The 16,005-nt window shown below is 51.7% G+C and overlaps 4 protein-coding genes across 4 annotated transcripts; 3 read left to right on the top strand and 1 right to left on the bottom strand.

The window, feature by feature from the left end:
• Window positions 1–3,497: 3,497 nt before the first annotated feature.
• PHYSODRAFT_247552 (hypothetical protein) lies at window positions 3,498–3,966 on the top strand (the record flags this gene model as incomplete). Its single annotated transcript, XM_009540593.1, has 2 exons — window positions 3,498–3,659; window positions 3,712–3,966. The coding sequence occupies 2 exons, from the start codon at window positions 3,498–3,500 to the stop codon at window positions 3,964–3,966; spliced, it is 417 nt and encodes a 138-aa protein (XP_009538888.1).
• Window positions 3,967–6,006: 2,040 nt separating this feature from the next.
• On the top strand, window positions 6,007–6,688 carry PHYSODRAFT_307676 (hypothetical protein; the record flags this gene model as incomplete). The annotated part of the gene is made up of 2 exons (XM_009540594.1): window positions 6,007–6,015; window positions 6,356–6,688. The coding sequence occupies 2 exons, from the start codon at window positions 6,007–6,009 to the stop codon at window positions 6,686–6,688; spliced, it is 342 nt and encodes a 113-aa protein (XP_009538889.1).
• Window positions 6,689–8,298: 1,610 nt separating this feature from the next.
• On the top strand, window positions 8,299–8,670 carry PHYSODRAFT_532859 (hypothetical protein; the record flags this gene model as incomplete). Its single annotated transcript, XM_009540595.1, has 2 exons — window positions 8,299–8,433; window positions 8,479–8,670. 2 exons carry the CDS (start codon window positions 8,299–8,301, stop codon window positions 8,668–8,670), a joined length of 327 nt encoding a protein of 108 aa, XP_009538890.1.
• Window positions 8,671–10,565: 1,895 nt separating this feature from the next.
• Window positions 10,566–11,618, bottom strand: PHYSODRAFT_342208 (hypothetical protein; the record flags this gene model as incomplete). Its single annotated transcript, XM_009540596.1, has 2 exons — window positions 10,566–10,713; window positions 11,353–11,618. 2 exons carry the CDS (start codon window positions 11,616–11,618, stop codon window positions 10,566–10,568), a joined length of 414 nt encoding a protein of 137 aa, XP_009538891.1.
• Between the last annotated feature and the right edge of the window lie 4,387 nt (window positions 11,619–16,005).

Genomic DNA, 16,005 nt, shown 5'->3' on the forward strand with positions numbered 1-16,005 from the left:
CGAACTTGGCTCCGCTCCTGGGGTTGCTCTACCGGACATTTCTGCCCGGGAGTCTTGGGTTCAAATCGAAAAATATAACATGCAAGCTTCCTGGGCACACTAGCGAGTAATCTCAGCCAATGACCCCGAAGCTTCCGGGGGACGCACCCGAGGAACTCGTGCTCGACTCGGGGTCCACGCCCCGGGGCTCTACCGGACTTCTTCATCCGGGAGCTCGTCTCCGGACTGCATAGCCTGGAAACGGACACGAGCGCTCTCTCCTTGGTCAAACTCGTACAGCAGCCGTCCACAATTCAGGCGCCCCTGGGGTATCCACTCCGGGACATCGTAGCCCTTCCACTTAATTTTGTATTCCTTGATCCGTCTGCTGGTTCGAGTTCGGGTAACCCAGCGTACGTCCAAGATGGCTTCCACTTCGTATTCACCGGCGGCTTCGTCGGGCTCCCAGCTGTCTTCGCGGAGCAGAGTAGCGTCAAAGTCATCGTCTTCAGGGATATCCAGGGTATCGGAGGGCCTCTCCGAAGAGTGGCAACCTCAGTGTCGGCAGCAGCCTTACGCCTGGATTCCTCAATCGCGTGCTTGCGCTGCGTCGACTTCTGCTGCTTGCGCTCGGAACGATTCATGTCACGCTCCGGGATCCGGGTCTTCATCACTTCCTCGAGGCTTCGGAGCCGAGCCCGCTCCTGCTCATCTCGAGCTGCCATGGCTGCTTGAAGCTCGACGATTTGACGTTGCGCTTCGCGCAGGGCGTGATGAGCCATCGTCTCCTCGTCGGTCACGTCGACTTGTCGTGCCATCGGATGTGCTGCCGCTCCATGGTCCGCTGACTTCAGCTCCTCGTCCAGCTCGTGATCGTGAAGCCTAGTGGGCAGCGGGGCGTTCGCCCCTGGCGACGGCGCTTGCGCGAAGTCCGGAGGGTATGCGGCGACCGGGACGTACACCGTAGGCTGCTCCATCGTCGGCGCAGCTTCACCACCAGTGCCCGCCGTTGCCACGAACACATTGGCTGTGGCCCCTGCGGGGCCGAAGCCCGGGGAGCCCTGGGAGCCACCGCCCGCGGACGACATGTTCTCGTCGGGAGTCAGCATGGGAGCATCTCCAGACGCCACGCTCGAGGAGCCGACCGCCTCAGGTAGAGGACCTCCCCAAAATCGAGCGCCCTCGTCGGAACCAGGCCACGACGGGATCGCCATCAGGGCGTCCGCACTGCCACGACGGCGCTTGGGCTCGGGACGGCTGCTGTCTGTCTCGGACCACTCCCGAGGGCGGATCTGAGCCACGCGAAACCTGGTCACAACAGCCATCCCCAGCAGCTCTTGCTCTTCGGACGTCAGCATCAGCGCGTCGCCATCATCTTCGACCGGAAATGCGGTTGCAGCTTCGGGGTCCAGGGCTTGGAACGGAACGTCTTCCCGTCGGACACTGAACTTGCGCCCCCGGGCGATCTGGTCCCAGGCATCTTGCTCGCTCACCAGAAGCCGTCGGAGAAGCAGTGCGTCCGAGATGAACCGCGTGTCCCGAGGCCTAAAGAACTCCGGATGCAGCGTCTGTCCCCATGAGGGCGCCAAATTCACGAAGGCGAACCCGGCGTCGGAGAGCACGGTCTGCAACATGGCGATCACCGAGACGTAGTCCCGGGAGCCATCTTCGAGCCAGAGGACGTTGAAGTCGATCAGCCGCGCTTGGTGGTCGGAGACGACGGGCAGACAGAGGCATTCGCCCCAGAAGCTCGCAACCCAAGGTCGCTCGGGGTCCCCGGACACGTTGACTTCGCGGAGGTACCGGACTGTCTCCTTTGCTTCCATCAGCCAGTTCCGCATCGGCCAGTGACGTCGCTCCAGGTAGTACGGGTCGAGGTGACATTGCTCCAGCGCCTCGGGACCTCTATCGCGCGACTTGGGCTTCGGCGTTGTTGTAGTCGGGAGAGCTGAGTCTGCGCCACGAGGGCTCCATCGTGCAGAGCTCCGCGTGCAGCGTCCAAGGCCGCCGCGACTCCGGGGTGAAGCTCAGACGTCTGCTGTGTTGTCCCCGAGGCTTGATCTCCAGGGTGTTCCCACGGCACCAGCGCTCCTGCATCGGGTGCGGCAGCTGGGCTTGCCGGCGCTTGCGCGCTAGCGTGGGTGGTGAGTGTCCTCACCGGGTTTGTGTCTGCATCCCCGGAGGAAGCAGGTGGGGCCGCCGTCCGTGGGCCGGAAATCGCCAGCGCGCTCGTCCCGCGGCATTCAGCGCGGCTCGGTCGTCGTCCATCCGCGATCCGGCGTCGACAGCACTTCCGGAGCTTGGATGCATCGTCAAGCTCGACGGGGCTGGAGGTTCTTCGGTCGGGGCAGGAAGAGCCAAGCGGCGCGATTCTGGAGCTTCAAGGCGCGGGCGTCCTCCGCGTCCAGCTCGGCCTCTCGCACTGCCGCGAGAGGCGGTGCCCCGGATTCCCCGGGGCGATAGCGTATCTGTAGGTTCTGTAGACATAGTGAGAGATGTGATAAGTGGTTAAGCAACACCCTGATCCGGGCACGCGCACCAGTTGTGATGTAGCGCCTTGAGCTTTCGCCCTCGACACTCCGCCAGTTCCCGGGTTGCGTTCCTAGACAGAGAATCTAGGGAACTAGAGAGAGCGAATCTCCTAGTAGATAGACGGCCCGCCCGGACGAGGGATTTATCCGGGGCCGTGAGTTCCCGGGACCTTTACTCGCTATGGGAAAGCAAGGGGTCCTGGGACTCGGTCAGTAACCTCACCTTGTGTACCCCCTTCGAATCGGTTGTTTAGATCAGAGGGAAGGTCAACCACTGAGGATCTCCTGGGAGTCCCGACCTTATGAGTACGCTGGGGTGGTAGCTATACAAACAATCGCCCGGGGACGCTACCTGGTTCCCGGGGCGGGATGGATACGCAACTAAATATACACTGGGTCTTTCGGAGCAAGACTCCCTCGGCGACGGCCGCAAGTAGTTTTCGGGGCGAGACCCCACGGGCGAAACCCGAGAAATATGAAGTGTTCTACCCGTGCCGGCCAGACCGCACTCCGGAGGAACAGATATGGAATGCCTGGGATCCCGGGGGAAACCCTGGCAAATATGATAGAGAGTTTACCTGGGATGAGTCTACGAGCGCGGTTCCCAGAGGCCGCGGCCTTTGTCCTTGTTGTCCTTGGTCGAGATCGACTTGCGCACTTGAGGGGAAAAGATAGACTGAATTATTGCTCCGCCCGGCAGGTGGCCGCCGGGCGTGCTTAAGCATACGAGTATCTCGGGATCTGCTACATATTGGGTTTCACTATACCAGGGTCGTGCTGTCGCCATGCTCCAGCTTCCGGGAACTTCGTCTTGGTCTTGAGTATACTCGGGTCCCCGGGGGGAACCCGGTCCCGGGCCCGCGGGTCTGGGGCAGTTGGGTGCAGTTTCCGGGAACGGTACCGTAGGTGCGCAGTTTAGTGCCGGGACCACACCGTGGTCTCCCGGGTAAAGTCCGAAAGTGTACCGGGTCTAAACGGGAGCCCACTATGCCACAGAAGGCGTTAAGGGTGAAGATCGCCAAGTACGACTTGAACAACGTCTTCAATGTCAACGAGGCTGTGTACTTCTGCAACGCTGTGTCAAGGGTTTCGGTCTGGTTCGGGGTTGCACCTGCGCTCAAGGTGAACAAGGCGCACATGACGTTCGAGGTAGGCTCGAACGTCACCGCAACGGAAAAACTACGGCCTGGTGCTAGGGCAGTCCAAGAACCCACGTTGGTTGCCGGAGAATCCGGAGGACATGGACTACCTCGGCACCAGCAAAGGCTGGATGACGACCAAGGTGTTCCGGAACTGGCTCGTCGCGCTGACCAAGATGATGAAGGCTGCCGACCGCATGATCCTGCTGCTGTACAACAATGCGTCAGTGCACAAGGAGCAGGAGGAAGAGCTGGCGCACGTGGAGATCGCCAGGCTGCCGGCGAACACCACGGCGCTGCTGCAGCCGATGGATTAAGGATAAATTGCGTGAATCAAGGCGTGTATTCTGTAGAATCGAGCGGCCGCTCCTATGTTAAAGGTACGGTGCTCCGTGGACGACAACGAGGGCGCCTACGCGATCGATACGGTGGAAGCCTTGCAGTGGCTTGGTGATGCACGGACCGCGATGCCAAAAGAAGTGCTGGATAACTGCTGGAGACACACAGGGTTGCTATCAGATCGAGTTATGCATGTGGACCACATCCTCAATTAAATCAATACATTGTCGCCTTGTTGCATTCACTCTGACCTATTAAATTGTAACCCCCCCAAAGCTGAATATATCAGGTGGCTCTCCAAGACGCTAATATCTGTAGCGTTTTGTCGTGTGTTCATTCACGGGGTCAGTTTGTCGATGTAATTGTGAAAATGTATACAACACTCGGGCAGCATTACTGTTCACGGCTAGCTTTAACTTATTGGCTTCAGTGTCCCTATTAGCTAAACCGGCCTCATTTCATGTGAGTTATGTCAGGTTGATGACGTGAAGCGCCTGAACCGTTGCATCGAATTTCCCTCTTTCACTAACACAAATGGTGGATAAATGCGGTTTACCAGGTTCAGATCGCCTCCGATATAGAAATAGATGGAATAGCTGCGGCTATCACGAAGGCAGATACTTAGGGGCTTGCATTATATGGCTTCGTGCTAAATGCAACACCTCATTTCTGAAAGGTGATATCCTGAAATTTTGTCGAACTATTACCTTTCGCTTTGGTGCTACCAGCCTTAGCTGTACTAAATCGCATGGAAAATCGATTACAAGGTCTCGTGATAACATTCACTATATCTTTAATCTCTACGAAGACCAACGAAGATTTACGCGTGGAAAAACCATTACTTTTTGGAGTGATGTGAGCCAAGCTGCTCGATCTTTATTGCGGACACTGATTATGTCTGCCGAAGTTTGCTACCGCTGCAGGCAGATAGTGGTGATGTTTTTTTCCCTTCGAATTCGTGTTCGGATTATGCGTGGGCCGCGAGAATGGTATTGACATAATCCGCCCTAAGAAGGTGTGACTATTTCTGAGGAAACTTGGCCAAATTCAAAGTTCGGATTCATGAAAGCCTAGATTGAAATGGCCAATCTGGATGGAAATGTTTCCTATACGATCTTATCGATTTAGTATGCCACCGCAAACACAACTCTTGTCGGTCTTAACGATCGGGTCGTCGGTATCATCGGAGAGCACTGCAGCTTTTCAAGGTAGCGCTTATTCTAAAGGTGTTATTATCTACCACATTGTAACCTTTCTGTGCCTGTCTCTTGATCCGTCCGGACGCATTTTGCACTGCGCTCAGCTTTTGTTTCGTTTTGCACCAGGTCGGCGCTTTAGCGTTCCGCTTTTGGGTTGCTTTGACGCGATGAATTCAGAAGGTTGCTGCCAAAGTATTAGTTTTTGCTAGGACCAGCCGCGTCGTGGTGCATACCGTTTATCCGAGACATGAGTTTTGTAACGGTCGGTTGGCACGACTTGAAATTATCCGCACACTACAGAAGTCGCTGCAACAACTATACTAAACCCCGCGGCATAAATATCCTTTTTTAATGCAAATGCGGCATCTTTAACTCGCAAACGGCTGTTGATGCGACTCACGCCTTTGCCAATGTACCCCGCATCCGTCGTGGGGCCTACTTATTCGCGGTTTCAAACTGAAGACATTTACCGCTGTTTGATAACTGCATTTCTCGAAGGAGGCCTTGGCTACGAAATTCACGTAGCTTACGCATTAGCAGCCTCGGCAATGCAGCTGTTTGCTGTGCCGCTTGTGCCCCTCTCCCGGGAGTAATATGTGATTGACATGATGACGGACGGAATGCCTCCGGAATGGGCGTTACGTTGAATATACCCGGAGCTTGCAGTACTGTTGTTCAAAGACAACAAAACCCGAAAAGGTTGTTTGCTTTCCGTACGTTAGCGCTAATCTGGCTGCGGGAAATATTTTTCCCATGCCCCCCAACGGGAATTTTGCAAGCCCGCTAGATTAATTGCATGCCACCACAGTTATACTCAAAATGTTTAATGTAGGTGGCAGTCTAACAACGACAATATAGTTTTGAGGCTGTCAGTGTTGGCAAAACCAAAACGTGTGCGGTTACTGGACAGGCTTTGTGCGATGCGCACAACACGTCTTCGAGAAGCTGACGATATCGACATCGCCTACAAGCGAATGCGGACCTCGTATGAGAACGTCATCCAAGTGATGAGTTCTCTACACCAGGAAATCGCTGCTCAAGACAACCATATTGCCGACCTTGGGTCGGCACTACTGGTTCAACCCGCCCCCAACCAATCCATCCCAGATGCTATCGAGATATCCGACAAGAGCGATGAAGATGGCAACGCCGACTCGCGCAATCGCAGACGGCACGCAGGAAGGTGGTGATATACTGGCCAGACAGCGATTCAAGCGACACAAGCGACTATGTTGCCGCGGTCACCGACACCGAAAAATCGGAAGGTGAAGAGGGCAAAGAAGAGGAAGATGACTACGAACGGTTCGGCGATGGGGGAGGCAGCGACGCGAGCACCGCTGAAGATAGCGACGCTGAAAGTGATAGCCTCATGGATGATCAATCAGATGCCTCTGACGCTAGTAATGCCGAGCTACATGATTGGCTGACGTGGCTTCAACGTCGCGTTATCGACACGACGATTATGAGCCAGATGGATCTGTGGATTTCCCTTTTGACTTGACATACCTTAGTGCCTGATGCGCTTGTACAGTTAGTTTCAGCCCAGATACTTTTTTTTAAATAAAGATTCCGGATTTTTTCGGTTAAATTCGTTTTTCTTTTTCTTGCGTGCGGGTACAGTGATAGGAGTTTTGTAACCAACGTAATGAAAATCTAGTGTGTTTATGAGAAAACAGAAACGTCGTAGTATGGCGTGAAAGTTGCATGTGTTCCTAGGCTCACTTCTCGATTTGCCTCGACCAGCACACAATCAATCTTCTGAGGTCTACACAACTCCTTTCACGTCCAGGCAGGCTCCACCTTCATCACAACATTGGGGCCACACCCTGGGCGCTTAACATGAACCTGGACAGCCCATTTTGTAGCCTCGGTAGAAGCTATGAGGACGTATCCTCTAGCGAAAGTCAAGCCTACAGCGGTGACATTGTCCCGTCAAGCCACAGTCGACACCTAAGCTCTGGCGGCACCACCATGCTGCGACCCGCATCGGTACCTCGAACGAAAATGCGCGTATTGAGATACACCAGCAACGGTTTCGCATTGTATTCGAAGCCACGGTTCTAGCAATGCCACGAAGGCACTCTCTTCAGATCGATGGACCATGCAGAACCAATTGCAACAGCATTCCGCAACGTTTGGTCGGATATCCGGTTGTTAAACTGTTGACCACATCTTAATCGGAAATTCAGAGAGAAGGTGAGGCTTCTGAACGATGGCCAACTGTACGATGACATCATCAAACAGCAGTTAGATCAGCTGGAGTCGGCTAGATCAGAAGAACGATCCTTCGCATTGGCAGCGATCGTCGTGAAATTGAAGGAGCCTCGGTCATCAAGCATATGCTGACTGGTTTGAAGAATAGTGCCAGTCTGATCCATGGAATTTGTGGTCTATCACCGCTAGTGTAACGCCGGGGGTTGTGCCGAATCAAAATCCAATTGAAGCTCACCATAGCGCCGTTAAGAAAACTGCAGCGGGACCTGTCCGAGCTGCGATACCTCCCGTTGTGGCAGCAACTCTACCCAAAACTCCCATTCACTGCGGGCGTGATGGCAACGTGGATCCTATTCGCGCATTTAATGAAGGTCCTACCGACGCGAAAATTTACACACTGGCTTCAGCGCTGTGTAAGCTGGCGAATCATTTTCCAATACACAAAGGGATGTCCAGACGCGCTATTTCTCAGAAAAAGCGGTACTATTTCAACCCCGACTACTATCTCGTGAATGATGAAAACTTGTACGGGGGTCGCCATACGAAGGCAAGAACGACCACGTACGCCAAATCACTAGGCGGTGAGCTAAACAAATCTGAAATCGTACACAATATCCAGCTACGGTACCAAAGCTTACACGCGGTGGACATCTTGTGCGGCACGGATATTAAACACGATTGGGCAAGCGCTGTCTGGACGATTGATGAGGTAAGACTCCTTGTTGTGTCCAATATGTTTTTGCACTAAGTCTAGCTGTGGTGATATCCCTTGTAAATGTAGATTGGAAATCTGCGACCCAAGCTCTGTTGTGACTGCAAGAATTTCAGACAAAGCGGGTGGTTGTGCGGGCATGTCGTGGCGTGTATTTATATCGTCGACACTTTAGACTTCTTATCATGCTGAAAAGCCTACCGGTTTGCCGAACGCCAGGAAGTCCACGGAAGGAAAAAAAACAATGCCTTGGACGCGAAGAGTTAAGCTCTGGCGCATATACTGTCGATGCACTGATCAAACGCCTGATCGAGCGGCCCGTGAGTGTCATTAACTGGGGTGTGATTCGCACATGGCCAACTGAGGATTCCGACGGCGACATTAAAGAGCCCGACTATGTAGGCGTAACTCAGCCATCCTGCATGAAGAATGGAGCCAGATACTGGGACGTTCACTTCGACAAACGAAAAGAAACCGTGACGATGGTTGCCGAAGCGCTGGATCCTACAATTAACTACGCACAGTGTATGGGCCACCACATCCTTCTCGCACAGTAGTTGTAAGACAACCAAATCCCGTATAGGGAGCGAAGTAGTGAGGCTAGATGTAGTGAGTGCTTTGGGTGCTGCGAATTAGGGACCTGTTAAACATTACCTCATTCGGATTTCATTAATAAAAAATATTGCATGAAATAATTTCAGCCCCCCCCGTTCATATGGAGCTTGAGGGGTGCCTGCATCATCATAGGTGTCTCGCCCGGCAAATCGATTTCTCAAGGTTCGAAGCCTAAGAACCGATAAAGTTAGCTTATGTAACTTCGACCCTCGCGTTTTGGCATTGCAGAAGTGACTATAGTTTATTTCGTAACGAATCCAACCTTCTAATAGGGATCCTCCGACGATGGTGAATGAGGGGTTAAACCACTGGAATAACTCACAGTAATTCTATTATTCCTCTATTCCTCTATTCCTATGCTTATTCTCAAGACGTGCTCAGTCTGAAGCAAAAGAGGAAGTGAGCTCGTCCTCGGGCGGCTACCATTCCTCTGCTTCATATCCTCATCGCACAAACAGTTGGTGGGCAGGCTCTCTCTGCCCTATGTCCATAGATAAGAGTTCAGAGCTGAACTCCCCTAGAACTTGCTAACAGATTAAACAGGTGTTCAGACTTTTGTCTCTCATTTGCCTATTCTTCTCTGTAACCGGCAAGTCGGCTCTTCTGCCGACTGTCCTGCTGCAAGGAGCGACTGCTCCACTCAACACTCCCACTAAGTGCTAGGGGCAAGGTTCAGATCACGAACTCCTAGCTTTTCTCTTAGTTTTATAAACTGCTTTGTGCTAGTCAGAATGTCTGCCGTCATCTCTGTTGTCGAACAGTAGGCAATCTTGAGGCGACCGAGTTCAACCAAGTCCCTCGTAAACAAGTACCGAATCTCAATGTGCTTGTTTGCCTTGTGATTCCCAGGATTCTTAACAATGCTGATGGCTGCGTTGCTATCGCACCAAACCTGCACTGGTTCCTTCTGTGGAAATCCCATTTCCCCAAGCAGATGCCACAGCCACTCAATTTCCTCCACTCCTTTGCTAAGTGCGATAAGTTCTGCTTCAACAGTCGAGAGCGATACGCTTCCCTGTTTGCTACTTCACCAGGATACGCTGGTTCCTGCCATTTGAATCACATAAGCGGAAACCGATTTGCGTTATTTTGGTTGACACGCGAAGCTCGCGTCTGTGTACACTTCGTAAGTCACATCACTCGTGTTCCCATCGAGTAACAGACCTAATGTCGACGTCCCTTTCATGTATTTGAGTACCCGCCTAGCAGCTTCCCAGTGCGTGCGGTTGTAACACGAAGAAACTTGCTTAGCTCCCTTACTGCGTTAGCAATGTCCGGTCTTGTCCCACGGACCAAATATTGGAGTGATCCAACAATGCCTCTGTAGTCAAAAGGCTGCGCAGCTATCTGCTCTGCGCTCAGCTTCGTCTCAGGCTCGAGTACGAGTCCTGGAACTTGCGGTGTCATCACTGGGGTGCTATTGACCAAGTTGAACTTACTGATCAGCTCTGCAATGTATTTGCGCTGCGAGATCATCATCGAGCGCTGAGCTCTATTGCGATGCACCTCCATTTTCAGAATGTAGTGAATGTCTCCCAGGTCCTTCATTTTGAACCGACTTGACAGCTCGGCTTTAAGCCTGTTGATGAGTCTCATGTCGCGTGACATATTGTCAGATCATATATATATATACCACGACTATCAGCCATTCATCTCCCACTTTTTGTACATAGATACATGTTGTGGTTTAGAATAAGTACCAACATTTGACATACCGATCGGAGTTTCTAATCTCGGATAGAAACAGATGCATGCAGTACAAGAACTTGATTTTCGTAAGGTATAATAAGGATAAGTGAGTTTACTGAGCGGCATATCGACCACTGCACAACACTTATCATCTGTGTAGCTGCCGAAATGCCGACAACGGCACCTCGAGCAGCGGTAGATAGATGTCGTCGTCCTCCTCCTCGTCGTAGACTGCCACCACCACGAGCGCCACCACGAGCGCCACATACATGTACACGAGCGCCACCACGAGCGGCCTGAACTTGACATGTGATTTGTGGATGTCGCCTCCTCATACATAGCCGTGTGGCCACTGGTGATGTCCACTGCTCCGACATAATTGGATATCACTTGCAGGATCCTCCGACGATGGTGAATGAGGGGTTAAACCACTGGAATAACTCACAGTAATTCTATTATTCCTCTATTCCTCTATTCCTATGCTTATTCTCAAGACGTGCTCAGTCTGAAGCAAAAGAGGAAGTGAGCTCGTCCTCGGGCGGCTACCATTCCTCTGCTTCATATCCTCATCGCACAAACAGTTGGTGGGCAGGCTCTCTCTGCCCTATGTCCATAGATAAGAGTTCAGAGCTGAACTCCCCTAGAACTTGCTAACAGATTAAACAGGTGTTCAGACTTTTGTCTCTCATTTGCCTATTCTTCTCTGTAACCGGCAAGTCGGCTCTTCTGCCGACTGTCCTGCTGCAAGGAGCGACTGCTCCACTCAACACTCCCACTAAGTGCTAGGGGCAAGGTTCAGATCACGAACTCCTAGCTTTTCTCTTAGTTTTATAAACTGCTTTGTGCTAGTCAGAATGTCTGCCGTCATCTCTGTTGTCGAACAGTAGGCAATCTTGAGGCGACCGAGTTCAACCAAGTCCCTCGTAAACAAGTACCGAATCTCAATGTGCTTGTTTGCCTTGTGATTCCCAGGATTCTTAACAATGCTGATGGCTGCGTTGCTATCGCACTTCGCGACAGCATCAATTGTTGGACACACGCTGGACGCAGGGATCCAGTAGTCCATCTCGGCAGGGTTTGCAGCCCACCTCTCTATCACCGCTACGAAGTCTTCAATCGTCTCACCCGAGCGCTGGAATAGTGGCGGCTCGCGCGACTCGATCGAACGGTCGAGTTTTACCGTACCTGTATCCGCCATCATGATGCTCTCAAAGTTCCGAACACTACTCCGATTTACATTGTCGTACTTAAATTACGATATGCGAGTTGAATGATGGTGGCGTAAAAGCGAGCGGAACAAGTATTCGAGCACAGCGCCATGTAGTTTATCGTCGTCCAAGTCTTGCGCCAGAGCAAGAAGCTTTTGGAAATAGTCGGGTTTCACCGTATCTATCAGGTGTCTCATCGCCATCACCGACGTAATACACGGTCTCCAAAACAACGGACGGATATAATGATCGACGCTTGTAGGGTTTGCAACCCCCATCATTCGAATGCGGTCAATCTGCTGGTCTGAGCTGCATCCACGCGGTCTGATCAGCAATGTTGCTACATCCGAAGTGAGTTCACCCAATGCTGCTTCAATTAGAGCTCTAGAAGCAGCCACCGCCATAAAAAAATCGCGAAGGCTTCCACCGGTCACGAAATGCCGGTTGGCAGTATCGCTCTCGTCCAGCTTTGGGATCTTTCGTGCGAGGTCCTCCAAGTCGGTTTGCTTCCAGTACAGCACCAAACAGATCTACTGCTTAGAGCCACCAGCGCCCTTCTTCCGGAATTGTCCAGAGGTTGCTAGCATCGTGTACAGATTAGGCCACACTCGACGTTTGAGACACTCAATTGAGCGATTTTTTTTGCGAATACAGCGGATGCTGTCAACACGCTTAATCGCCTCTTCGACTGCCTGATATTTGTCGAACGCCTCGTGGTTGCAAACCCAGCTAGCGATGATCTTTACAAGATCAATAGTTTTTCGTCGTCGGTTGAAGAAGCGTCTCTCGTGATGGTCACACCACTTGGTACCGAGCTGTTACTCCAGCTTTTCAACTGCATAACCACCAGGGAGGCCGCATGTCCATTCGGTCCACAACTCACGAACCGATTGAATGCCTCGACTGAGTCTGTAACTGGTAATCGCAGAGGGGTCACTCGGTGTAGCTAGCTCCGGAGGCGGCTTGGGTGGCGCTGGGGGTTGTCGATTGTAAGCCATTCACGATCTTAACTTCCACAAATGCTGATCCATTCCTGAGTGGGGCAAGAACTTCCATGACATCTGCTACACTTTCACCAACCGCGTCCAAGCTATTTCGAATACCACTCAATGATGCTCTCATCTCCTGTCGAACACCATCGAGCGTCGACTTCAGCGCGGGCATGGCTTTCTTAAGCTGACGCTCGGTGGGGTCACTAACGTGGTTCATGACATTCTTCATTTCCAGCTGGAATTGTTCAAAATGATCGCTCTTGAAGATCTCATTGTTCCAAATCGGATGTCCCGGCATTTGCTCGGACAAAATGGCAGCATCCTGCAGAATTACGGTGCGCAGATACTGAAGCAGCTCGAGAAAACCACCAGCCGCGATTGACTGTTCACATTCACCTGAAGTCATCTTCGACTGCCACTCCTCCACTAACGGAAAAATACGTTTCTGAAGAGCTTGGGGAGGATCAACGCAAGTACGCGCCAGCAAATAACTACCTCTTCCTGGTTCAAGCCCGCAAGCGTTCGCATTGCTTCTCGCGGTAGCGAGGTGAGGTAACCTTTCGCCTGAGGATTCCACCTCCCTAGGCGCCGTATCTGAGCTTCACTGGCACCCCCAAGGTCTGCCATTCGGGAGCCCGATCCTCTGCCTAAATGTGTTTTGGCCCTGCTGCGTAGACCGATGTGGTCGAGTGCGTCAACAATAGCCGCTCGATGAACCTTGTACGACATTGGCTTGGTTGGGGGGGCGATGACGGACGTGGCAGCTTTCCTAACTCAAAAGTAAGATTTATGTGGAATTACTCAGAAATCAGTGAAGTATACTCGCAACTAAGTAGCACCCCGAAACTATAAGGCATTGCACTACCATGAGGACGCGTGCAAGACGTTTATTGGATGAGCACGTTCGTCAATTTAGTAGTAATATGACCAACTTCGATGGAGCTGTGCGGGGTAGCCCCCTGACGAGGGAGGGGGCTGAAGCCCCCTCATTTTGGGCCTAGCTCTGGCCCTGCCGGGATGAAGAACTTGATGCACGTGGGCGTCTGCAGAGTGTAATGACAGGGAGTTTCTATCCATTTAGAGGCTCCCGTTAGAAATGGCTACATGAACTTCAAGATCAGGAGAGAGGCAAACAGTAGCACTGCTCGAGGGTCTTCGCGCACGAGGTCTCTCAGCCTTCTGTATGCCCAAGTCATACTTGCGTTGCTCTTATTAGATTAGCTTCATAGCAATTGCACCCCAGCACTTCATGCGCAACTCTACCTCTGTTGGACCCACAGATAAATACTCAACACTGATCGCCTATTTGTGCTGATCAGTGATCAGCCGTGAAGACAGTTCGTTCACTGGGAAGCCTGTAGAAAGAAAAAGGAGCTTTCGCATTGACCAGCATCAAGTTGGTGATCACTGATCACCAACTGATCATCAACTTGGTGCTGCTCAATGCGAAAGCTGCTTTCTTCTTTCTACAGACTTCCCAGTGAACGAACTGTCTTCACGGCTTGCCTATTTCTTGATGCAGGCTGCCCGGGTAAAATGTACGGCTCACCACGTTTCTAACTCTTTTTTTAACGAGTAGAAACGGCGAAATGTCTCAATTAAAAAATAGAGAACTTTTGCCGTTTGTCTTTTCCCGTAGCAGTCTACGTATTTATTTAGAAACAATGTACACATTTTCCGTCCAGATTTCACAAATATCCGAAAAACATCCTCAAGCTGAAGCTACCCTCGGCCCTTAGGCTGAGAGAATTTGCATCATGTATACGCTTCAACGTCTCGTCTTGACGAGCACTTGCCACAAGGGCGACCTCGGTGGTGAGAATTATGGGGTTGTTCTTGTCCTGTTGGGGACGTCCTTGTAAAATTGAACGTCGCCGAACATTTCGATTACATTTCCCAGAAAAGCAACACGAGTTGAGCTGCCCAACTTGAGCATGGCCCGAGTCCGACAGTCCCTCTCGAACAAAACTTTGGTAGACCTCAGGTCACGCGCTGCTTAGCACATCTATTTTTTGTTTTTGTAAAACTCCTTATAGCCCTTATAACGTATCCCTCCTGCGGCTGCAGATGCGCAGCGGCACCGACGTCTTTTACTGAGCTTAGAGAAACGAGCTTGTAGCGTTGTCATGAATAAGGCATCTAGGCCGACCTTAGTTTTGCCCAGCTTCCTACGCGTGCGATTATATTAATCTCTTAAAAAGAGATCCCTCCGCATTGTTGTTGTTGAACAGCTTGATTTAGTTGCCGACCTTCCGAGAACTCGCTCATAGCGGCTCTTTAGCTGCCTAAATCTAAGGAGTCGCCACAGGATGGCGCTGGACGGACAAGACTTGAGGTGGCTTGAGGTGCGGGCTGTTCTGCTATGCAATGGTTCACATGGCTTAGTGCTGATGTCGAATGTTGTAACGTTTGCCTTATTGCCAGTCGTATGACTACTGCCCGTGGGGAACTCACGTGTCCCGGTCGCTAGAGAGGAAGAACCCGGAGCCACAAGAGATTTACAGCTTGTCGCGGGGACTCTGGGTGCGTTTTTTGTTCTCATTCTTTCAGCGGCTACTTTCCATTTATGGGCAAAAAGTCTGCTTTTCATTTATTATTGGCTAGTTTTCATTTCGATGGTGTTATTGCATTCACTTGCATCTATTGAAAAATGTAAAACAAATGTCCGGGTTACTCGGTCCCTAGTTCGTAGCACCCGAAGTGCTCACTACGTCTAGCCTTATGTCGTCCACTTGCTATTCTGCTGAAGCTTCACGCTACCGCTGTTGTGTCGAAGATATGCATAAGCTGGAAACAATGTTGTGCCCCTTTTGGAAGGAGAAATTGATCGTCCTTGCAAGAGCTTCAACTTCCAGGACAGTCACCTCATCTTGATCCTCGTACGCGATCTCCCAGAACCGCTTTCCTCCACGAGTGAAGGGGGGCTAATCTTGTCAACATAGGTCCGCTGGGACCCCTCGCCATCCGCCTCGGCCACTGTCTTTTCGATTAGCACGCTCCAGTTGATAACACTTGCTGGCTTGTCCACAAGTCGTTTCACCATGGCATCGACGGAGTATTGGGATGTTCTCACACCATCTCGCTGGAGGCATTTGCTTTTCTTGCGCGGTCTACCGGGAGGCCTGCGAGCTGGGAGCCCTCGAAGCATGACCGTCAAATCAAGATTGTCAATGAGGTGAAGGCATGCTAGTACATGAGCACACAGCCACCCCGTCCGGTAGAAATCTTTGCAGTCACACTTGAACTTTTTTCTGATGGTGTTGATCTCCTCCAGTGACCACAACGGAGAGTTCCAGTCGTGCTCATACGGAAGTCGATCCAACACCGTCACCTTGTGCGGAGAGGTATCGAAGCTACACATTCTCCACAATTTCATCATCCTTGAGGG

This window comes from Phytophthora sojae (assembly GCF_000149755.1).
Source record: "Phytophthora sojae unplaced genomic scaffold PHYSOscaffold_15, whole genome shotgun sequence".
Lineage (NCBI taxonomy): Eukaryota > Oomycota > Peronosporomycetes > Peronosporales > Peronosporaceae > Phytophthora > Phytophthora sojae.